The sequence below is a fragment of the Leptidea sinapis genome, chromosome 25 (assembly GCF_905404315.1).
Source record: "Leptidea sinapis chromosome 25, ilLepSina1.1, whole genome shotgun sequence".
In the NCBI taxonomy this organism is placed as follows: domain Eukaryota; kingdom Metazoa; phylum Arthropoda; class Insecta; order Lepidoptera; family Pieridae; genus Leptidea; species Leptidea sinapis.
Window position 1 is genome coordinate 11,416,967 of NC_066289.1, and position 25,926 is coordinate 11,442,892.

Here is a 25,926-nt window from a genome sequence, read left to right on the forward strand (position 1 = left end):
AAGAAAACCATTTTTTTTTCAGTCTATGATTTGGAATGGAACAATTATTTTGTTATTAAATAAGATTCTTAAGCTAAGGTTATCAAATACAATCCAGTTGCAAAAACGGACGGGCAATTTGATTATTTAATTATACAAGAATCATGTTTTATATACAAAAAATTAAATTTGAAATCAAAATCTTATAAACGATGCGGGACTCGAAGCCGCGACCTCTCGCGTAAAGTGCGAGCGCTCTTGCTAACTGGGCCAACCGTTCGTATCGATGATAAAATCTTGCATGCTTTCTATAACTCTCAGGTTGTGGCTTCATCTACAGGATCTAATCTAATCTTAGATTTGCAAGACCGAAATCTCAATTAAATTTCCTAATATGCAAATATTGGAGTTGAGCAAGTGAATGATCCGATCCGAGCCAAACTACCCAGGAATTAGCGGCCAGTACAAAATGCTTTCACACAGTTTGTCAAATCTAGATCACCACAGTTATATCGCATAAAGGCATAAATAACCTTCTTATGAGATGACACCAATGTATAGATAATAATGGTAATTATTTTGATTAAATAAATATGTTAAATTAAAAAAAAACTAATTTCAATATTTCAGTAAAAATCCAATTTCATACCTTAGCCCCTAATATATCACCTATATTTCTAGAAAGTGTCATAACCGTAATGTTAACCAGGAACAAACATAAAATTATTATGTCTACTGCCCGGCTAAGTCGAGTTTGTGGGGCGATGTATATTATATATGCTTTTACAACAAGATTCCAGAAAATGTTCAAAACAAAATAAATATTACGAAATTCCAAAAAATTGTAAGATGTTTATGTGGTTTTTAAGTCGTGTTGATATTGAATTTATAAGTCGTTGTTTTGGTCCATTAAATACAGTAGACCTGTAACAGATGGACGAGCAGGTAAAGGAGGCTTAGGTGCAATGGTACCATTTTGGTATTAAACCTTAACGCACGGAACATACGATACTGAAATTAGATTAATATCGCGCTAGTATCGCGCTCCTTGTATACTCGACTTTGGTCAATAATCGAAGCAGAGGCGCGGAGCCCGTAGTAGATAAATCAGTCTCCCCTCGCAATGACGCCCGCCGGAGCCTTCAATTTGGCACATCCTTAAAATGACATACGAGAGCTCTCCTAACAACCGGCGTCGTCAACTTATGCCGTACTCTATATTATACGCTTCACGTTTCCATTTCACACGTTATAAATAATATAAGTAAATATACATTTAGCAAACCTGCGTGATATTACAAAAAGTATTTGTAAATATTGTATACAGCCATGCACTGGTGTATTTTTTAATAATATATGGATGAAGCAAACCAATGTTTGAAACTATAAATCCATTAACACTTTTCGTCAATATTTAAACGAGGCCTTTTGTATCACACACAAAAAAATTATAAATGCCTCCTTAAAGAGTATACTGAAGCTCTTCTTTATAGGTAGAAGTAAGAAACAAAGAGTAATAAACTTTCCACGAAAAAATACCGACAACAAACAAGATATTTAAGTAACTAAGTTAACTAAAAATGAGCCTTAAATGCAGAACAACAATAAAGTAATCTATATATATGTGTACCTACAATGAAAATGGAAAATTTGAGGCTCTTTCACTCCTAAACCACTGATTGTATCGACATGAAACTACCACCATTCGATGCGAAATTTATCCTAGATGGTTTATGGCGATACTTATTTTTTATTGTTTAATTTATTTCCTTTTAGAATTCGCCCAGCGAAGCGGGCGGAAACGGCTAGTCTTTGTTTGATGATCATTCACGCCTAAACCACTGATCGTATCGACGTGAAGTTAACTACCACCATTCGATGCGAATTCCAATGTTCCTTCCTTTTAAAATTGGTGGGAACGGCTAGTATACATATATATTCGAGCAGAGCAAAGTACTAAGTATATACGGGAGACAAGACTATAACAATAAGTTGCACATTAGCATGCATCATTACTTGTTTATACTTTTATAGTTCAACGGCTGTGGCAGTATGACCATCTGTTCACAGAAAACCATGGCTCTCAAAGCAAATAATTAATTTTAAATATTGTACAACTTTATAAACAACATCACTCAGTTAAAATTAATAAATTATCTTATCGTTATACGGGAACTTGAATATTCTACATTCTTTTATGGAGCTAATTTGATTGAGCAAGCTAAGCAGAGTACAAAGTGTACCTTTAGTACATTATTACGGGACAAGGGAATAGCGAAGTCAAATTGACAAAGAGCGTTCCTCATCCGCTTATTACTAAGATATCAAATAAAACACATTGCAAACTAGCTGGATTAAATTTTTGCTGATATAAACTAAATTTCTCCAGCTTATAACATTGTTTTGAAATTGTTTCTCCTGAAACTACTTTTATTTTATGAGCCATCGGTTCTTGTAGATTTTTTTTTATTTATGCAAAAAATGACAAGATGATTCAGACAGATCACCAGCTGTTATAAGTTCCTCAGGCCCTTTATTATCAGACTTCCAAAAATACTTGAAAAGCGTTCACGAAAAACACGCATTAATACGACACCGAGTCTCAGTGGACACCGCCGCTTGTTTTCTTGGGGGGAGTGGAGGTTGAACTAACTCCCTAGCAAGGGTGACGCGGTGCCGTTTTCAATTTGCTTTATTTGCGCTTGTTTTAATAGCTCTCCTTATTGCTTTCGCGGACGACCAGCCAAATTGATTCGTGTCCGGACGCCTTTTGATTAAAGAAAAACACTACTCGCTCGGCAGGTACAACGTCCATGTAAGAAGACATTGTGTGGCCTTAAAGTATCGTTAAAATATAAATGAAGCAAACAAGTGTATTATGCCAAATCTACGACTTTGAGGCAACTCACAATTAAAAAAAGATTAGTACCGTGTAGCTATTATCATAAATATAAATCCGTATTATTATAATTACTATAATAAAGATACCTATTTGCTTGATTGCTAGCAAACATTTGATAATAGTCCCATTCGAAATACTTTACCAAACAATGTTGAAAAATCAAGGCTTACTTAAATACAACAAAACAAAATATCGATAAACACTTACATGTATTTTATATAAACTAATCATATTTAGACAAATGTTATAAACATGGAAACGAACAATATTGAAATAGTAATAATACAAATAATGCGATTTGGAACAAACATTTGAAGTATATGAGAAACATCGAAAATACAATATTGAGATAAGATAAACAAGATAGAATTGAATAAACTTAATAAATCTATCTTTTTGATATAAAGGCGGACAATATGTGAGCCGCTTTTTCTTTCTTAGCCGAACATACATGTACATAGGTCATATTAAAACTTTAAACGCAACAAATGATATATCTGGTCGTTTTCAATGATAAAGCTCTCAGAATTTACACATATTGCATTGGCTGGAACTTACATAAAAATCCGTCGGACCGGTCGAATGCTCTTTAAAGATCATATCAATACTTCTGTAACCGACTCCCTCCATGTACAAACCTCTCTAGATTTTCCTTTAAGATACACAGATCACAGATTTGTTCTATGCGATGGATACGTCATCAGTTCTACATCAGATCCTTGAACCTTCAAATACTCTTCCAGAGTTAATAGGAGTTCATCATGAAATGCCAATTGAAGTCAGTGGCAACCTTCCGAATAAGTTTGCAGCGAAATTTCCAAAAATATAAGTGGAAACATTTTTCGAAATACATTCATTGTAAAGTTACGCCAATTTAAATGCCTCGTGTTTCCAATCTTTCTCTATGGAGCCGAAACTTGGTCTCTGAGACTGCAGGATCGCCGTAAAAACGATGCATTAGAGATATGGTGTTGGAGACGCCTCCTAAAGATCCCGTGGACGGCATTTCACACCAATGTATTCATCCTCAAAGAGCTTAGTATTAAAGACAGACTATCGTCAATTGTGCAACTAAGAATACTGAAGTTCTTTGGTCACGGCTCTAGAAATAAGAACTCGATGGAGAGACTGGTAGTTCAGGGCCAGGTGGAAGGCAAGAGAGCACGCAGTCGATCGCCAACCCGCTGGATAGACACAAAGGCTACTGAGTCCACCATGGTCCAGTGTTCTCGCAACGCCTCTACCCATCAGAAATGGAAGCATATTGCCAGGACAGCTACCCTCAGAAAGGACCCACCGAAGACCCCACCGTGTACCTCGTTAGCGCAACCACGACCACTCTGACAAGAGTGTCCGACTAAGAAGAAGAAAGTTACGACACACAACAAAAGAAACAACGCACAAACAAGCGTAACATTTATGGAGGGAAATATTTAAAAAAAAAACTAATACCTTATTTAATTAATTTAGAACGTTGGAACGGCAACACGGCACGACACAACGAATTTGTCGTGCACAAAGAGTTATTATTACAATTTAATGAAGTAGCAGTGTGGAAGCCGGGTTCATTCAGGCAGCCATACGGTAACACAAATGATGCCGCTAACCGCACTATCAATACACTAATTAAAATGACCACGGTCGTTTGTGTACTTCAAAATAAACAAAGAGGAACCTCACTTTGACTAAAAATAAAATGATATCTTTATGCAGTTAAAATAAATAATAATTCTGATGCCATTTCTGTTGCAAAATAGCTAGTTCAACTCCATATAGTGTGGTTTCTTTTGTAAAAATCTTTGTAACTATAGACGCAAGAGACATCACATCTTAACCCTTCAAGTATTTTTTTCACTCGCGCGTTTTGACTTGCACGCTCTCTGTATCCGGTCAATTCAAGTTTTCTTGAATTGTTCATTATTTTAGTAGGTAGATAATTTTTGCAGTGTAATTATTGTCATGGGTACTCACGATATATATTTCATTAATTTGATGCCGATATTTCGATCTAATTGCATGAATCGCGGTCGAGGCAGAACATCGGAGGCGGATAATAAAATATATACCGTGAGTACCCGTGCCAATAATTACAATGTTAAAGTTCCGCGATGATAAAATTTAAAAACAAACCGCCATGGATATCCGCAACACCAGGGGTCATGAGATGCGCTGTTGGATTTTAAGGTGGGAGTATGCTCTTTTCTTGAAGGTCCCTAAGTCGTATCGCTTCGAGAAAACTCATAGTAACTCTTACCTAGTTTAAGCTCCTGTCTCCCAACTGTAGTTTAACATTTTAAGAATAAGTATTGCTGTACTATTGTAACTATACTACATATTGGGAGAAATATACGTATTTGATTTAATTTAAAATGTGATTTAATAGATCTATTGTTGTTCCGTCAATGTGAACCTGTAACTGGCCGTCGGACACTGTATAACATATATATTTCATGTGTTTTCACATCAAACATACCTCAGCCAATGTCGTTTAGCGATGGCAGTGTGGCAGCATATCGCGTCGTACTGGTCCGCTATCCACACTATCAGGATGATGTAAAAGGCAGTTGTGGTATCGTGGAAGAACTCCGACATTATTGCTTCCATACCTGACAAACATCATTAAAATTAATTTGGATTTTTCACATCTATATTATAAAAATATGTAAAACTTAGGATTCTATTTCAAGAAAATTGAGCGGAATGAGGAGTGACGGATTGGGATCGTGTATGTTAACATAAACTATTGATTAAATTATCAAACAACAATTAATGTATTTAGATAAATTCATAAAATTATGATTAATAAATTAGTATTCCTATTAATATCATACTTATGCCATACTATACTACTATACCATACAGTTACTATTTATATTTTAAGTAGTATTATATATAATTTAGTATAGTATATTACTATATACTATATAGCTACTTGGTTAATTACTAAATATACATTTAACATTTATAAATTATAGTAAAATTGTAGAAGAAATTTACAATCCCTCATTTAAACTCAATCTTACCCTTTTAGATTCGCTTTAGATTTATATTTTTTTTAAATATCAGTTAATTAACGTCACAAAGTTAGATCCTTAATTATTTAATTTATGATCGTGGGATAGAATGCCTATCCTATTAATTGTATGCATATGCTTCTAGGCTACAATTTTTGTTGTTATAATTTCATGAAAAGCATTTTAATAGAACATATTTGACTATCCCATTGATAATAATAATTTTAATATATTGTTGTTTCCAAAGAGGATCTACTTAATGATTTATTTTTTCTTAAAAACAAAGCTAACAACTTGTCGTTATACGTAATAACAGCAATTAGAAATTAATTAAAAGCCTCAGTTATTTATGTTATGCTCAAGGTGTTCCTTAAGCTTGAGCAACTATTAAACAGCTTCGTGTGAAACTGTTTCAAAGAACGAAGCCTTTGGCTTCCTACTCTGAAGTCGTTAACAGAACCCTGCAACTTACAGAGCTCTCAATAATCTCACATTATGGATTCATTTAATAAATTAATGTAAAATAAAGTTCTTAGATAATTTAAAATTATTTATGCGATCAGAATAGATGCTAATAGCATTGGTACCCACTGTAATATAAAATTGTTCTTAATACCTCACCTGCCAACAAGTAGTTAAATAGCTGACATGTAAAAGAATTCGATATTATATACATTTTAGGTGAGTCTACGCTCGACGATGCGAGAACTAGCCGGATTCATAAGCCTTAACGAACACGCATCGAGCATTTGGTCCGTGCTCGGCAGTGCCACAATACAGTATTAGCGAACAGTACTTTAACTTCACACTAGAGCGCCCGATATACACGACTTATACGTCCGGGAAGACAAGACCATTGAGTGCCACGCTGTAGGCCGCCGAAATTAGTCGCTATCCGAGCTATTAGCTTTTTTTATAAAAATTAAGGGACGAGACGAGCAGGACGTTCAGTTGATGATATTAATGGATACGCCCTGCCCATAACAATGCAGGACCGCTCAGGATTCTTAAAAACAAAAATTCTGAGCGGCATAACAATAGCGCTCGTCACCTCGAGACAAAGATGTTAAGTCTCATGTACAGTAATTTCACTAACTACTGCGGCCATCAGACCGAAACACAATAATGTTTATTACACATTACTGCTTCACGGCAGAAATAGCCGCCGTTGTGGTACCCATAATCTAGCCAGCATCCTGTGCAAAGGAGCCTCCCACAACTACGCCGCACCGTCCGCGTCGTCAATCTTTTTGTATGTACCAACTATAGCGCTCAGCCCAGACGTAGATATAAATTTCAAGGAGACCGCTGAGTTACACTACTGTTCTATTACTTGTATTGTGACTGTGATCCGCTTTTTTTTTAATCTGCGAAAACATTGCGGAAACCTACATTCGAGGACAGTGGCCTCTGTAGGTAAGTCTGTAAGTCCACATTTGACGCCGCGTATAACGACCCCGCAAACGGCTACGGTCGTGCTCGGCTCGTAAAACGTATACGATCTCTTACATATTACCAAGAAAAAGTCTTAACAGACAACGAAGCCACAAAGCTTTACATATTTACTGTTGTGATAGGGGACCCCAAAACCCCTACTTTTCAATATTCATGCGTCTAATGGTGTTTAGAGTGAACATGAGCGCATCGCATGCATACTAAATCGCGGCGATACATCGCAGACTTATAATGAATGTAGGAGCGCCACCGGAGCCCGAGCGGCCGACAGCGCCGAGTGCCGGCGCCGCTAATTAGGTGACAACAATTACGTGCTAACGACCGCAACCCGAGCCGACACTAGATATTTAACGGACCCGGCCGGCTTTACATTATATTCTGTTAACATTTCACTTTCAAATGTTCGCTTACGCCAAGATCACTACTGCTTCAGATGATGATAAGACCCCTTCGCACGACATGATCGCATTATCAACGTCCAACGTCGATAAAGTGTTGAAATGACACGTAATAGGGAACTTTTGAAACACGACGCTTTTTATCGCGATATGATTTTGTCTAGAATACACCTTCTGACATTTATTGCTTCGAGTCAATGGTGTCCATAGATTATAAACAATTTATTATTTTTTTAAAGTGATAACCCTCACTTCTGGAATTAATTATAAATTTTGTTTTCAAATTAAATTTCCATAGGCATGTTCACGTAAATGAGGCTAACGTGATATAATTATGTTTCCGTCCACCAATATAATCATTGGTGCTGCCAATAAAATGTGTTGAGATTTTTATGTTATCATCTTCGGACAGGCATAGCTTTTTCTTGATGGCAGGTAGGTGATCACTTACGACCCATCATATATCATTTATGTATCACACATCGAGCTTTTACTTTAATTTCCTTAATAACACATTATTTGAAGTTCCTTTGTCTTCCAGTGTTGTGCAAAGTATGTCGCCAATACCGCGCATGCCTATAATGTTCAACGTATTGCTATTTTTAAGCAATCACAAATAATTGCAACATTTCTCTCACAGGAATGTCGACGTATTGTCCAAAAAAGCCGCAACAATTGCTTTACTTCATCACCAATGAGTAATAAGCAGAGGGAATCGTAGTATCAGAGAGGAATTTAAAAAAAAACCCATACAGGTAAACACAGACTATAAATGTATAACCTTGATTTTCAAATATTGCGCAAGTTGAATCAGAGCACATTCAAAACTAATCCGCCGCTGTATATGTATTGCGATGTGTTCGACTCGGGAGCATAACTCGATATAACATGGACAAGTGTCGGCGAGCTCCGAGCCTTATTTGCATTTTGATGAGGGCGACACTGATACAATAAACACGTTAGGAGCCAGTCTGAAGTCCACCGGCCCCGACCGAACCCGGCGACGTTTAACCGTATCGCTCATAACTATGTTCCACCAATTAATTCGCACATCGAATTACCGCCGCCGTTCATACGCCATGAATACCAATAACCTGCCTAACCCGATTTCTGAGTTTTGAGCGCGCTCAAACTCAGGTAATTGATATTATTTGGTGACGTCAAACCATGTTAACAATATAGAACTTCTGTAACATTTTGTATATTGTATAGGTGAATATATAGCTTCATACATTGCATTGTAATTGTAATGAACTCCATATTAATTATTAATGATCATCAATTTATTTAAAAAAGAAAATGTTTAATAATTATTACAATCATGCCTCTATGACAGGTCCTGACTGATACTGATGCCTTTATGCCTTTTATCTGATAATAATAATAAGGATAGTTATTTAAGAGTATAGATTATATATTTTAATGTGTAAGTAACTTAAAATATACCTAAAACTAATGTTATTACTTAAATTATAATCATGATCCCATCCGGGTATATACCTCCTCCATCTTCTTCCAGAACTCTCTATTTTTGCTTTCTCTGTAAGAAGGTCATCACTCCACCCCATTTTGGGTCTACCTCGGTATCTGTTACCTGAGGGACCACTCCATCTAGTCGCTTTTAAAGTCCATCTTTGGTCTGGGACCCTAGCCACATGCCCTGCCCATTGCCATTTCATTTTAATGCATATTCAAGGAAATCTGTAAGGTTGGTTTTTTCCTGATGGTTTTGTTGCGGATTTTATGTATCTTTCTGAGCCTCAAGATACCCTCCATTACATGTTGTGTTGTAAGTAATCGATGTTTAATTTTTCTTTGTGTGCACCCATGTTTGGCTTACGTATGCGAGGCATCGTAAGATACATGTATCCATTACCACCTTTTTTAACTCAAAGCTGAAGGATCCTTTTAATATTTCTTTATGTGTTCCTCTTCGTTACTATCTGATATAGAGTATTATTTTAATAATATCCCCGATCGGATCGCGGAATGTTCTATAAATTTGTGAGTCAATCTGCTTTCATCCAACCTAATGACTAAACCAAAATGAGTTATGTTTGATATTCAACTACTATATATATATTTTATTTGAGACACAATTCAGTTTCACGTCTCAGGGTTTTCGAGGGTCTCCCGTGTCAGCATTAATTCCCTCAAGCCCCAAGGGATATCTTCTCTATGGTTTTCAGATAAATTATAAATATTATCGTACTAGATGTCCAATCTTCAGTAAGTGCGAAAACTAATAACATATTTGCTCTTCTTTAATTGGTAAAAGTAATGCTGTGATTTAATGTTTGTTTTTTTGGTACAAATTTCTTTTCTAAAATGTTATTTCAATGACAAATACAACATGTAAGGATACAATTTATAATTTTTTTTTAAATGTACTGAATTCTAATAGGTAGAAACCATTTACTCTCACCACACTGACCCCGGTTCGATCCTCGTTCGCCACGTATCAATAGTGTTTTCTTTCTTGGAATTTATGTTATATATACGTTTATTCAACTCTTTATTAGGTCAACTACACTTCTGTGATTTCTCTTGTGTTACAAGAGTGAGGACCGCGGAGGACAAGTTCAGACCCGTATGCTCGTTGTCCTCTCCCATAAAAACTAGTCTATTAGAGACTTTGTAATTTTATTGTAATTATTTTCTTCAATGTACTTACAATTCTTTAATGGTATAAGCTTTCAATATAGTATCGCTTTTTGATCTATGATAATTGAATCTACCCGAGTATACATGTGAAAAATTCTTAAAGCGCGCTTGCCCTATTGATTGAGGCTAAGCTACCATGCTCGGCTATGTAACGCTTGTTCGAATAATGCTGGCTTAGAACTAAGGTTTGACTAAGGGTTCGTGATCAGTCAGTGCAAAATTAACCCGAGTAATTTATACACAAATATAATGTAAGAAATTGTATTGTAAATGTAATTGCTGTATAATAATAGAACAACAAAATGTATGTGTATTACGCAATAATAACCTTGTCTTCATTAAGTTTTCACATTCTAAAAACATTGTCTTTTATATTTGAGGACCCATCTATAATAGTGCCAGATTCTAGTTTGTTTACGGATACTTTTAGAGTCAATACCAAACTGATATGAGGTAAATCGTACGTTTCGTAAATCTTGAGTGTTACAACAACGCTAGCATTAAGTTTATTTCCAGTCCATATATTTGTGTCTGAGTGTGAGGAGCAAACGGCGATGCTTATTAAAGTTTTCAATCATTTTGCATCGTTGGCCGTGATGTTTCGCGCGTGCCTTCCACCCATCTCAGGCGATCTTCGTCTTGGACGGGAATTAAAATTAATAGCGGCCGTCGGCACGTCGAGCGGCCCCGGCGCGACCCGCCCTGTAATTTGTTTACTCCGCTCACTGCGGATTATGTCGCCTGGCTCACTCGCTGCCTGCCTAGCTGTGACTTCTGCCTGCCACTTCACAGTCGACGTCGTCTCTGAATTAGTCTCCTCAAACTCTTCAGTTTTATTGTTAAAAGAATCGACGAGTCAACAATACGTTCAAATAAATGTCCATGGGCAATATATAAACATCTAAATTCAGCCAAGCAACTCTCGACTAAAGAACAGTCTGGATTAAATTATTTAAGAAAATCTGCAGTATAACACAGAAACTCCACATGCACATTAAATCAAGTTGAAACGTAAGTATGGTAGGTAGATGCTCGAGGGCGATACAGGACAGCGAGACGTACAACGGCGACTGCACACAAATTGTTACGTCTTACATCCGCAGGTTTAATCAAGGGGGACACCCGCCGCGCCGCGCGTCGCTTCCTTCAAGCTCGCCCGTAAATTGAGAATAATGGATCCTACACTATTTAAGGATTTACTGCGGAAAAATCCTGAGATAGCTGAGCACATTTTGGTTATTTTGTTTTTCGCAACATTTTCGAATATTGAAATGTTTCCAAATGTTCATTTGTGGCCAAATTTATAAATGGTGCGCGATTCGGACTTGGGTCTCCAACTCCGGCGCAAAAAAAGAATTATGGGAGAGTTTCTTGCGCCGCTTCTCTAACAGAGAGCCATTTGTTTCCAAAGCGGTAGCAGTATTTAGTATATTAGAAATGACATCAAAAAGAATTCTAAAGGAATCAATTTTGAGAAAATAAATGCCTTTTAACTAAAGAGCAAAACATAGTGAGATTTATGTACAATGCATCATGGGATAGTTAGCTAAGTGGTGCAGCAGTTCATTTAAGAGCACCAGTTATTTTTTTTTCTTTTCAAAGCAAAAGCCACAAATTGTATAACTACTTTAAAATTCTTATGGAATTCTTTACTTATAATCTTCAATCAACTGTACTTAACCATCATTTCATTTGTAAAAAAATCAATTTCAATAAGACATTGCATTCAAATCTTTTTTTGTGTAAATAAATAAAAAACAAAAGCTGTCGCGAAAAATCTAAAAAACGGAATTAATCAAATATAGTGATAATTTTATCGAATCTCATCATCAATATCCACAAAAAAAACAACATACATGGAACCCAAATCGGTCCTAATAATTCAAATTTTCCTAATGTACTATTAACTTAATTCCTAATTTCAATCTAACAACGGAAAGTGGTACAAACACAGATCCATTAGAAAGTTATGAAATATCCTAAAAGTAATGTTCCATGTATCCTGGTGGGACATGACGCTTATGTTTCGGCGCTAAGCCATGCATCGGAGATCCGTCTTTACGAGATCGTTAGCGCCCGCGCCGGTAATCACCGCATTGCAGGAGCCAGATTACGGCTGTGCATTATTAGTGTTTTTATTGATTCACTCGGCTTCCGTCGTAAACCGAGATTATTATTCGCGTCCCCCCGCCTCTGTTTCGTTACTTAATCGTAACGATAACAGCATTTAACGACGGCTAGGTGACTAGCGAAATTTCGCTTCGATGTTTAGTGCTCATTCCATTTTCATTAACCATTTACCCACTTAATGATCGAGATCCTAAGGGAGTGATTCAATGACTCTGTGTCCCATTAAATTGTGTCTTGGCGTGACCTGACCAATACATTGAAATGCTTACACTGTGCTAGTGGACGAATTACTGTCGTTATTTCAATTATGGAATCACAGAAGCTGTTCATTCAAATACCGTCATTTAGAATAATTGTAAAATGCTTAAAAAAACACAGTGTTTGTTCCATTACTCTCTTGGCAATGCAATGAATTCCCATTGATTTGCAGCATAAAACTATTAGGGAATTTAACATTAAAACAACCAGATACGTAAATTTGTAGGTATTTTAATGAGTAATGAACCGTTACCCCTAACGCTCAATAAGCAAACACGTGAACTGTTCGACCCAAGAATGAACAGCTAATCTACTAAAGTTCACTCTTCAGAGACCGACAATGCTTTTATAATATAGTTATAAAACTGCAGACATTACTTTATCTTAATAATTATAAATAGTATTAATTAAATATAATATTACAAATTCAAGCAGAATTGTCAAATTGTAAGTAGAGATATTTGGTGAGTATTGTATATATATGTAGATTAAAATTATTTTTTGATATTTAGTCGTGTTCTTGAACAGGCGTATTAGCAGCATACTCGCCTAAATGTTACTACTTGTGGCGGAGACATGGGACGGGTCGTACCATTTCCTAAGCATATCTTAGGCGAGGTCGAGGCGATGTCTGACCCGGATGAAGCAGAGTTTCGGTAACAGACCGGAAACTCTGCTTCAGTTAGGTACATAAAATTTTTTATATATTTTTTTTATAATCGCTTATAGAATGATCGCAAATTACCTTTATTTATTTATGGTGTGTGTGGATGGTACAGCTACTGTACTCAATAACTTTTGTTTTGTAGTCATTTACATTTACTTTATTGACTAGCTCGTGTAAGGCATTGACCATTTGAGTATTTTTATTGCATCACTTTACATATATTTTGTTGATATAAAAGAGTGGCAATGAGTTTCTTGCCACTTCTTCTCATTAGCTCAACCCTTTACGAAGTGAGGATAATAACAATAAGAAAAAAAATTACATTGATATGTGTCATTTCCGTGACCTAAATGAATAGAGTGATTTTGATTTGATTTGAAAAACTAACATTTAACTAAGTTTATTCCAGTCATCTCATTTATTGCCTATATCTATGTGTAACGATTTTGCATAGTCAATTATAAACCTATTGAACACTCTGTCAGATAAAGTCCATATCCTTTCAGAGCTCGTGCAAAATCGAAAGCAAGAATCTCATCTCGTCGTCAAATTGTATCGGCCGAGCGCATGCATCTTAATAAAGCCTATTGTGATCGTACACTTTATCAAACCATCCGCCAGCCTGTCGTCCGCAAAGGGATTTAAATCGTGTATCTTATGAGTATTAAATTAAAACTTTTCACTTGTGTAAATTTTACTCAAGTCTAAGAGATAGTGACGGCCACTGTTTGCTTAAATACAATTTATCAATCACATTTATTTCGTAATACTTACAAATTTTTAGCTATTAATAGTTAGACGTTTAGGTACTTATAATGTACATAATTTCTGTGTGAGAATATAATGTTTATACTGTGTATTGTATTTATACTGTGTTTATTAAGAATTCTACGTTGTATTAATATTGCGAAAGCCAAATCTTAAATTAACACTGGACCTAAATTTATTATTATTGCTACATTTTTTTTTATAAATAATTATAAATTTCGATGGATCCATATTCTTTCACACAACAAATCAAATCTAGAGTGAATCAGTAAACAATGAGAAACACCCAATTTGTAAGTGTTTAGATATTATAATTACAAACGATTAATTTTGCAAACTTAAGCCTTCGGTTCGTAGCCTCGTATCAAAGCAGCTAAAGCCAACCGTAAGATCCATTAAGGAGGCTAAGTTCGATAACCCGCTTTGCTATTCAACGAAAATCAGCTGACTAGGGCTAAAAGGATTAATTGTTCTCAAATCCAGAACTGTTATTGTTGTACAATAGGGTATAAGATTTCATTCTTGCTTAATAGATTATGTAGCAATTAGTAATGTATTCATAAAAACAGTAAGTATCTGAAATGAATTTTGTTTATTGCGCCGGACACAGTGTAAATTCTAGATCTTAAATTCATAGTACCTACTCTCTTCTATTCGACTAATTTTATACAGCATGTAAAAAAGTTTACTTTAGATTTCATAAATCCTTTCCAGAACAGGATTAAGCGTCATGTGAAGAAAGAGTGAGTGATACCTGGAAGGCGACGGACGAAAACTCACAAAAGTTGTGACGCATCGTTGATCATTAATGTATTGAATAAAATGTAAAATGATAAATATTAAAAAAATGTTGAGCAAAATATTTACTATAATAATTACTCATTTAACAGTAATAAATAAGTAATACAGCAATAATAAATTAAGAAATTTGTGTCGGTATGAAAACACGAAAACACAAAAATCGAGACGGGACTAGATCTGCTGACCGGTTTCACATACCCAAAAATCCTCGAGTGGTTACCTAAATCGTTAGAGCCGGTTTCAATATAAGCAAATATATATATATAATATCCGGATGACCGCAAGGCAAGCAAGGCTTTGCTCAGATTTATAAGAATGTACAAGCCTTGAACAAAAATAACTAATAGGACATCTGGATTCGAACCGGGGTCTTCTGCTTTTCGATCACCCAATGTCCCATGTGAGTAATTATAGTCTTGTATATAGTGGCGAAATTTACCTTTGTATTCTAATGATATTGTAGCTGTTTCTCATTAAAATCGATCGGTTTATCGCCCCTGATCTACTGTAAAATCAATCCCCTGTATACTAAATTTAATGAAAATCGTTGGAGCCGTTTCCGATTGTTGGAGATATCTATGTGTATTAGCGTATTATACACATTAGGGTCCTTTGAATTTGTGTCTAATTGAGTAAGGAAATAATGTAGATTCCTCTTTATCGTAGGTTACTGAAAAATCCGTATCAATTTAGGAATTACTTATTAAAGAGATTGTGTCATAGTCACAAAGTCTTAATTAATAAAATTACTATTTACGAAAATTGTTATTTTACGATTACTTTAGATTTTTTATAATTACGATTTCAAAATACCACACAGCTATAGCTTGAGGCCATATTCAAATATGTCAACATAGCAAATTAAAATTAGCGCAACCGAATTGAGGCAGCAAAACTAGATCAGTAGTATTAGGCTCGCACGGCTAATAGCCCCAAGCAGCCGCGATGGCCATTCCCCGCGGTCAAATCAACATTTTGCCGTCAGATCGAATTACCGGCATCGCGTCGACGCCACATAATTGATTCAACGTCCACCGAACCGCGACAGCACACCTTTTTGTCTCTCGACTGGAAAAATGCAAAATCCGCCGCTAATTCAATATGTCCACATTTTAGCGCTCCTCCGCTGCTATCAATCTGCGTCAGAGCTCACGGCTATATTTTGTAGGAATATCGATTTCGAGAATTCGAGCTATTTTCATAAGAATTCTAATTGAACAAAACATAGCAGCTGTGTTTGTGTAATTTGGGAACTAAAACGCGACTGGCACACTGCAGAAACGATACTACTAGTAACATAAAACAATTCGTTAGCTTAAGATAAAACTATTTTCATACTAACTTATTTATGTCCTTCACGGTACCCCGCTCTACGCTTAATGTGGACTGTTACAACATTTGGGGAATCCATTGAAACTTAACATGTGTTGAATAAAATATTGAGCATATTTTTTTGTCTCATGGCGGGGTATGTATGTTCGTTAGGGAGGATATCTGTTGTGGCCGTCTCAGTAATTTTGAACGACCTGTCTACACTGTAGCTACACGTAGATGTTGACTAGATCCAAGCAATTGACGACAAGTTTGCACAGATCCCCTCCGCTGAAATCCTAGTTTTGGGTAACTTCAACGCGCATAATGCCGAATAACTTCAGTGGGGCACCAGACTACGCAGCGCTATCTGTGCCTAATTTGAAATGGCGTATGGTCCGTGCCAATTGGTTGAGTCGCCAACGCAGCTCCTACTTCTTCTGTTGATCTCACATTCCGATAGGTCTCTGCTGACACCTCTCTTGAGACGTCCGACCATTGCCCGGTGAGGAGTGTAGTGCCCATTGACTCAAGTCGCAAACACCAGTGACCCGCCGCGTTTGGCACTACAAATCAGTAGACTGGGATAAGTTGCGTTCCTTTTATGCATCATAACCTTGAGGCAGTTTTTGTATACCAGTGCCCGTGTCATTGCAGTGGTCGCTCTGTTACTACAAGGATATACCACAGACCTGATCGATGCGTCAGATATAGCAGCATCTGACTGCAAAAACAGGTGTATCGAACCTGATTTGCTGCGCTGTTTGCCCCTCTTCGTAAACTTTGTAACTACAAAACCAAACGCCTGTGAGTGTAAAAGTATAATTGCAATCCTATGCGTAATGTGTTTTGTCCAATGTAAGCTAAAGTCTAAGTGAGACTTTCAACAAAATACAAAAGCTATCACACTTCTAAACATACAAAACAAAATAGAAGTATAGGTCCTACATTCACACCTTGGTAGATTCGAATGGAGCGTAGAACATGTCAAGCCCAGCAGTGTAGACGGTCCAATCGTACAAGTGCTGTCGCCACGTGCAATTGAACACCACGCGACGTGGAAACAGATAGAGCAAATGTTGGGACACACTCGCATCGAGACGAGAGCATACTCGCATTATTATTGGGATGCAAACGCTTCGAGTGGAAATCGATACAGCGCCGCGATAGCCCTGGAGATACGTAACACTTGTACGTTATCATTTATCAAATATGTTGTAATAACGGGACGATATCAGTACGCTCCCGAATGCCAACATTGGTACGTAAAATAAGTGGCTGTTGTTCCAATCATGCATTTATTAACTCAGGATATTATTAATCAAATTGCATTTTTACAAGTATCGCCATCTCTTTTACTCTCGAACCAACTTTATTGTCTTCAGTGAGAAGTTCACTAATTTGAATTTGATATTGTAAAACGTAATAGGTAATAAATAAAACTGAATAGTACCGATCATCATCAAGGACGCGTCAAAACGAAAACGTACTTTTTATGGAGGAGCACACTCACAAACGTTCTAGCAACAAAAGTGGAAACGCAGGAGTGTTGAGACCATAAGGTTATCATAAATTGAACTGAAACCAATGTGGAACAGAATGAACCTTGATTCGTAGAACAATCTACAGTTGCATACCCATTGTAATTTATTAAATATTCATTGCAGTTTTATTGTACAATTTATGTAATTGTAATATTTATGTTATCATAAAAATAGCCATGCGTTATATTATTCTAAGCATTTTTAAAAATTAGTTCAACATTTTTTCTATTCAGATTTTTTGAAGCTTTTTAAAAGCTTTTGTACAAAATTAAGTGTAAACAGTAAATAGTACGTTGTTTATAAGATGCAATAAACAATGAATATTTATGGAAATAGCAAGCACAACACAAAAGCAGTCGACATTTTAATTAATACAATCGCAAACAAAATAAAATCGATCTGTATATTATTAGAGCGTAATATCAGATTGAAGCCCCCAGGGAGCGGGGACGGTATAGCTTTCACATTGGCATTATAAAAGAATCAAAGCAACATACGCATTTTGCAATGAAAAACTACTGGAGGATCACTTGGGACTGGCACTGGCAGCTAGATTGCACGAATCGATTTATTCTGAGTCGACGATAGCCCGGATCGCAATATGTTTAATGAAAGACGTCATCATCATCATCATCGATATCGATAATATATCAATATAATCATAATCGATATATTATTGATAAAATACCTATCGCCTGGAAGGGCTCCATATATTGCGTCTGAACAGACTTCTCTGGCTTCATCCATAGCCACCAAGTTCACTTATTGATCACACATAGCCGATCTAGTCGGCATTCTAAAAATTTAATAGAATAGTTATGTTTGAAGGTTAAAAAGGGTATCATTAATTCAACCGGCCAGGAAATAATAAATTAAAGGGGGGAAAAACTAATCAATTTCCGTCAGTATTTAAAATCAATATAAATACGTTTTAGTCTTCCAATATTTTTAAATAACATTGGGCAAGGAATTCACGTGGTGGAATGTGAAAAATCAACAGATGGGTCTTTCAGGTGGAAATATGCTATAAGTAAGGTCCCTAGCTCTTATCGGTTCGGGAATACCACAGTCGGATGTTGATTCCAAAAAGTAGCCTTGCGGGAAAAATGTTTCATGCAAAATGCGCGCTTGGGGACTTCTGTTGAATCACCGAGTAAACTTTCTTCTTAGTGTCACAATGAAACATTCATACAGCAAAGTTCGGCAATACTTCATAGTAGAAAACGACTACAAAGAACACACAGATTTGTTTTCCCAACAAAGTACCGCATCCAATCTGAAATAGATCCGGGCGTCCCGTTACCGGCATGAGTGCGGCGTCATATAATCAAAAGTTACACCGGTAGCTTCCTGCCAACAAGGATGTTGCCAATTTACACAAACTGACTTAATTCTTCAATACCCAACCCCACTTAGGAGCTCCGGAGCGTAATTGACGCTTCACTGCATTATACTATGCTTCATTTTGCTTAGGCTTTGACGGAGTTTAACCGGAACGCCGATGTCTAAGACAATAACGCTTTTAATTATAGACTCGAGTCTGCTAGTCAATTTATAAAGATAATACTTGACAGGCCGACGGCCCGGATCGATTTTTATTATCTGTGAAATATTGTTTATAAAGAATTTAATTTATAAATTTGTAAATTTATAAATTAAATTAATTATTGTAAAAATATAAGAAATATTAAATGACTGCCTACTTGTTGGATCGCATGAACAAGAGGTATTTTTGACAGCCTTTTAAAATTCCATCATGTCCCAAATAAGACGACATAGCATTTATTAGAAACCCAAAATAATGAATAACTTATGACACATGCTATCTATAGAAACATTTTATAATGATGTTAAAGTATCAATACCTTACTAATAGTTGTCATATAGTCCTATGTAATCCACGAATTCAAACTGTTAAAAAAATAGTGATGTATCTTTCAACTGTTGTACTGTACTTAAACTTAAACGCAAGAAGCAATCGATAACTCACTCCTTCATAAAGTGCACTTTTGCGATATTTAATAAACAGTTTTACTAAATCAGAAACTGATTCAGATTTCTTCTTGTAAAATTAATCGCACTAATACATTCGAATAGTAGTAAAGTGGAAGTTTTAAGATTAGAATCATCTTCAAGCAAGAACAACTCTTAAAAAGACTCAATCCAAATATGAAAGAACTTCGCGGTGAATTAATTACGAAGCCGGGAAAACTTTGGTATGGAAACACACATACGTACTGCAACGTACAGTCGCACACAGAATGCGATTTGTTTAACTTGATCGCTGGCCATCTCCCGATTAAGAACTAATTATGACCCGGGGCGAACCGGTCCTAGTTCCCGTCTTCGTTAACTTGGAACTGATCAAAATACAATATATCCTTGTTCAAGTTATTGGCCTTTGCTTACCGAGCATCCAATATAGCATTGACCTGTGCTCTTATTGCATATCATGTACAAATCATATTTTTATTCAGTTTAAACGTTATTTATGTACTTTATCAATTAGGCTTATTTTTAGATTGAAAACATAAACGTAAAGAATTACGCATATTATATTTTTATATTCTTTCATGCATTTATTATACTCGCTATTATGTACATACAGGAGTCAATCCATGCCTTAATACATGAATAGTTAAGTGGAATCTGTTTACAAATTAATACTGCTTTAATGATTTTTAGGATGCGCCATCTATTATCATTTTGTAATAAGACTAAAGATTTACACATTTACGTTACTGATCAGTATAGATGCGAAGTGTTCGCACGGATCAACTAATATATTACTACTAATGGGATTATTAATTGATTGATTTCAATCATTTGCCTCTTTGAATTCAGCAAAACATTGGATCATGTAAGCTATTTTCACAAAATGTAATATAGGCATTTTAAACAATATTTTGTATCCAATATTAAAATATGAAGGTATAGTTAATGTTAAGGTTATGAAGGTACAGTTTGGCATAACTTGGTCCCAATTATCTGGCAAAATTCATCAGGCACAGTGGAGAAGTAATTCTGCATTCTTTGCAATGTGTCTCTTAGTGTTTGCTGAGCCTTTGGTATCAAGTGTAATTCACTTAGTAAGATTAAGCCGCTCGGAGCTTTACACCTTGGAACGTGAGTGTAGGAGACAACAGACATCCCCAACGTCCCTACAAAATCTAAGCCCACACGTAATACCACCCACCACATAAATAAAACTCTATTCAATTTGTTATTTTTTATCGTCATAACCCTCACTTCTGGGATTAGTTACACACATTAAATTTGAAAACTAAATTTATAAACGATTTATGAACGTTACGTCACACGAACGGTTGGCTCAGAGGAAGAGCGCTCGCACGGAAGGAGAGGTCGCGGGTTCGAGTCCCGCATCGTCCATAAATTTTGTTTTCAAATTGAATGTGTGTAATTAAAATTCTCTATTTATTATTAAATTTTATTGTTGAATATATGGAGTTAGCGGGACTGTATCTATTGCATGAGTTCGTAATTGCATCAGTAGAGGTGGTGTTTTTTTTAATAGTAGAATAAATGATGACACCTGATGCTAAGCGATCACCAGCGCAATCTCTTGCATCACATGAGCGTTAGCGGCTCTTTAGATGGTTGTACCCGCCTTTAATAAGATACATGTCCTCACTACCCGAAATATACACAAATAACTCAAAGCATGAGACGCCTTCTGGAATTATACCCGCGACCCAAGTCACTTGAGAGCCATATATACTACTGCTGCCCGAAAAATGGGTTCGATCAAACCATTCTTCTGACCTTAAACATCACTGATTACAATTAAATAATTTTAATACATAAAGAAACTAGTTTTGTAAAATTCCAAAAAGAAAGATATGCCGTATTTATATTGAAAATCTAACTTAATTAATACTATTTTTTTTATGAAAATAAGGGACGAGACGAGCCGGACGTTCAGCTGATAGTAATTGATACGATAAGATGTTAATTCTCGTTTGCCCAGTAATTTCACTAGCTACGACGCACTTCAGACCGAAACATAGCAATGCTTACACATTAGGCACCGTTGTGGTACCCATAATCTAGCCGGCATCCTGTGCAAAGGAGCCTCATTTAATTTCACTCAAAACCAAATTTATAAAACTATGAGATAAGACAATCGTAGACTGTATGAAATAACTAACAGTTGTAAACTAAGTTTTAGCAATCAGATGCAGCGAAAGAACCGAGGGCAAAGTTGGATCTGATATAAAATTGAGCGTCTGGAAGTTTCTATCTGCGGTGGATTAATACTAAATGAGTTATGAGACTTCCAGAGCTGATTATAGCGTTTTAGAAACGTTCGCTCATAAAACATTATATTACAATTATGATTAAAGAGTCTCGAGTATTTTGTTTATTTTATATTTTAGAAGTTTGTATTGGACATTTTCTTCAAATACAAATAATTGAATGCTTAGATAGATTTTGCTCAAGTCAATAAAATAAGGGATGTTTTGAAAACTAGATATATTAAATTATAAAGTATTTTTTGCGTATTAAATTATTTTTTAAATGCGTATTTTTAGTAGTTAATAAAACTTTTGTGGGGCGATGTATATGTTTTTAGAACAAGATCCCAGAAAACGTTCTAAACGTATTATTGTATGTATTACAAAATTCAAGAGAATTGTTAAAAGATGTTTATGTAGTAATGGTTACTATAACATAAAATACTTTCTTAATGTCACCAATGGTTAGGAGTATGCCCGCCGAGTTTGTAACGCCCGCTCTTCTCAGGTCTGAGGCATACTTTATCGAATGGTTGGTAGTTTTTAACATTCAATAAGTGATTTCATTTCCTATTTTGAATTAAAATATTTAAATTTGAATTTATCATTCCTTTAATTATATTGGTGTACTGAAACATTTTGCAATCATATTGATTTTGTCGTTTGTTGTTATATTTTCCAACATTAGCCATTGGGGAGATAAAAGCCGGTCTAAGATCTACGCCCTAGTATTCGTAGCATATATTTTCATTTACTTTTAATGTAAGTTTTGAAAAAGTTCAGTTCGCGGGGATCATACAACCACATTGGACCCTCTTTATTATCGTTTGATAATATTTTTTTGCCATATTCGTGACAAACTATGAAATTAAATTAAATGCTACGAATACTACGGCGTAGACCTTAGAACAGCTTTTATTTCCCCAATGATTTCTATAACTTAATGCCCCACACAACGGACAAACACAAAGCGTTTGAAAAATCGTCGAAACAAAATATAAATCGACTTATAAACTTTGCATAACGCCACTCAAAGTTTCCATTCCATTGTTGCAATGGCGATACACAACATTTATCGTGAGATCGGTCCGAGTGCACGAGGGCCGCGGAGAAATAATAAAAGTGTGGGCGGCACTCCACAGCACAAGTATCGACTGATGGAATCAAACAAACGTGGAAGTTCGCGAACCGCCGCTAACTCTTATTGCAAACTTACTCCGACATTCAATTTATAAGAAGCTTATAACGTAATATCACGTTAGATATTGAGCCGATTGATGCTCACTGATAAATTTCTAAAGGACTTTTGAACTTCAACTTTATTTTATTTTAACTGCACTGCGGAGTTTGGAGCCTTAACCATTATAGAATTGGTCCAATTACTTTCAAAATTAAATGAATGATTACATATTTATCTAAAATGCATTGCAAAACTACAAATCTACAAAACTACAAATTCATATAAAGCTCTGAACCGAAAACGTAAAATAGTAAAATTGCAAGGTGTCTATGAAACTATTTGCGGTTTTAAGTTTTTAGCGGAAGGACCAGTCTGTCTTGAAAAATATCTGTTTTCGTACCATGTTACAGTTCCGTTTTTTTTTTATGGAAAAGCAGGATAAACGGACAACACCCGAGTTTGTGCCCTAAATTTGGATGTCCCTAAGTCTGATCGATTTCGGAGGAAAACTTCATAAATAATCTAATATCTGTCTACGATTAGCAAAAAGTTTTGATGTGGTGATATTACGAAACTTAATGATATGTGCTAGATGAACGAATGCTTAAAGCGGAGCGAACATATTATTATATAATTTCAATTTAATATTCTTGATTCATTTTTTTTTTTACGAAAATAAGGGACACGACGAGCAGGAAGTTCAGCTAATACGCTCATTCTAATGCTCCACGCTCAGCATTCGTGAAAAGCGCAAAAGTTCTGAACGGCACCACAATTGCCCTCGTCACCTTGATACCTAAGATGTTAAGTGTCATTTGTCCAGTAATTTCACTAGCTACGGCGCCATTCAGAACGAAACACAGTAATGTTTACACATTACTGCTTCACGGCAGAAATAGGCACCGTTGTGGTACCTATAATAGCCGGCATAGGCCTGTACAAAGGAGCATCCTACTGGTAAATCTAATTATATCAAGAACAGAGTATGTTATTTCACTACAATCCCGCAACCTGAGACCTAATTTAATATAACTTTATTTATATTATCACATGAGAACGAGCGCAGTGCAACACGTGGCCAAGGTAATGTACGTAGAAGTGAACATCGGAGGGCTATATGACGCCAAATTACATTTCACCGGAGCTCGTACAGAGCACGCGAGCAATAAAAAATGCTCTTCCGGTAATTTGCCGCGCGCTCGCCGGAACTATGTGTCCGGCTTGAGTGTAACTTTATCGAGCTCCCGTATATTTTTTGAAGTGAAAACTTCTCGGTACGCTGAACACTTTATTTTGTGGGCGTTAAATGAGACAGGTGCCACGCTAAGCTTTGTAACACTTGTCCAGATAAGTCGACTTTATCTGGACAAGCGTTTCAAAGCCTCGTCGAATTTAACATGATTATTATAATAAATGTTTAGGTACTACTTTATGAAAATATAATGTAAAAAGCAGCCAAGCACGAGTCGGACTCACCCATAAAGGGTTCCGCCCTACATGGTCGAGTCCGACTCGAAGAAAAAAGGCAATATAATAAATTAAATAAGATATTATTAAATATACGGTTGTTTAGAATCCATAGTAAGGGCTAGGTCTATTTTAGAGGTCGATAATTCGTATGAAAGTGAATCGATTTATTATTATCTTAAAATTTCAAGCAGAGACAAATGTAAAACAAATCCATCGACCCGTCCAATAATTGTAGGAAAATATCAGAGAGGAGACTGCATCACACAGTACAGTGACAGCAAATTGAATGAGCCGGGCGTGGCACGGCGGTAGTGTTTACGTGCCTCATCAATCATCCCCGTATGGATTTCATTTTAATGCGGCGTCAGCGTCACGCGACCGCACCGTCACGTCGCTTCCATCCATCTATTGTTTCGAAAACCGTCGCATAGCCTGAGTTTGGGCACATTATTAGGTCTAGCGTGAAACATCTAACCGTCATCATATATTCTTTAACGTGAGTGTTACACATTTAAAAATAACACTTTTTATAGGATTACAACGCGTGTAATTGTAACTATGTTTTACTTTAGTTATTGTGTAAAATAATAATGTATCTTTCACGCAAAAACTAATACTAAACATAGTTACAATTACACGCGTTGTGATCCATTAAAAAGTGTCTTATTTAAACGCAATCAAAGATTTTCAGGGAAACATTCCTTTAAGAATAGGTATAAGATATGTCTTCCCCTACATATAGAACACGGTTCTTCAAAATCATCGAATCGCATATTTACTCTAAAACGATTATACTTAAACGAGTAATATCGGAAACTGTTCAAATTATTGAAATCTTACTGTCGATATAGGCAGGGGTTTGTTTTGTGATTTTTGAAGTGAAAAGGTTTGAATGAGACTAAACTGTCACGCTCCGCTGTATAACGCTGTTTAGTCAAGTTGGGTCGAGTCGGCAGCGTGATCGGTCTGAGCAAAATTTGGCATAGTAATTATATCTAAATGTATAGTATTTTAATATAATAACTTTAGCAGTACAGAACAAAAAGATAGTTGTATTTCGTACTGCTAGCCGTGCCTTCATTAATTACTCACTTCTGTCGGTATTTCCTAAAAACGTTGACATAAAATT

The 25,926-nt window shown here is 36.0% G+C and overlaps 1 protein-coding gene and 1 long non-coding RNA gene across 3 annotated transcripts in view; one reads left to right on the forward strand and one right to left on the reverse strand.

The window, feature by feature from the left end:
- Positions 1-25,926, forward strand: part of LOC126971976 (uncharacterized) — a 500,026-nt gene that overhangs the window by 262,594 nt on the left and 211,506 nt on the right. The window lies entirely within an intron of this gene.
- Positions 1-25,926, reverse strand: part of LOC126971928 (membralin) — a 152,508-nt gene that overhangs the window by 57,757 nt on the left and 68,825 nt on the right. Inside the window, exon 9 of the mRNA XM_050818439.1 lies at positions 5,355-5,487. Coding sequence (XP_050674396.1) covers positions 5,355-5,487 — 133 coding nt within the window. The remainder of the gene's footprint in view (positions 1-5,354; positions 5,488-25,926) is intronic.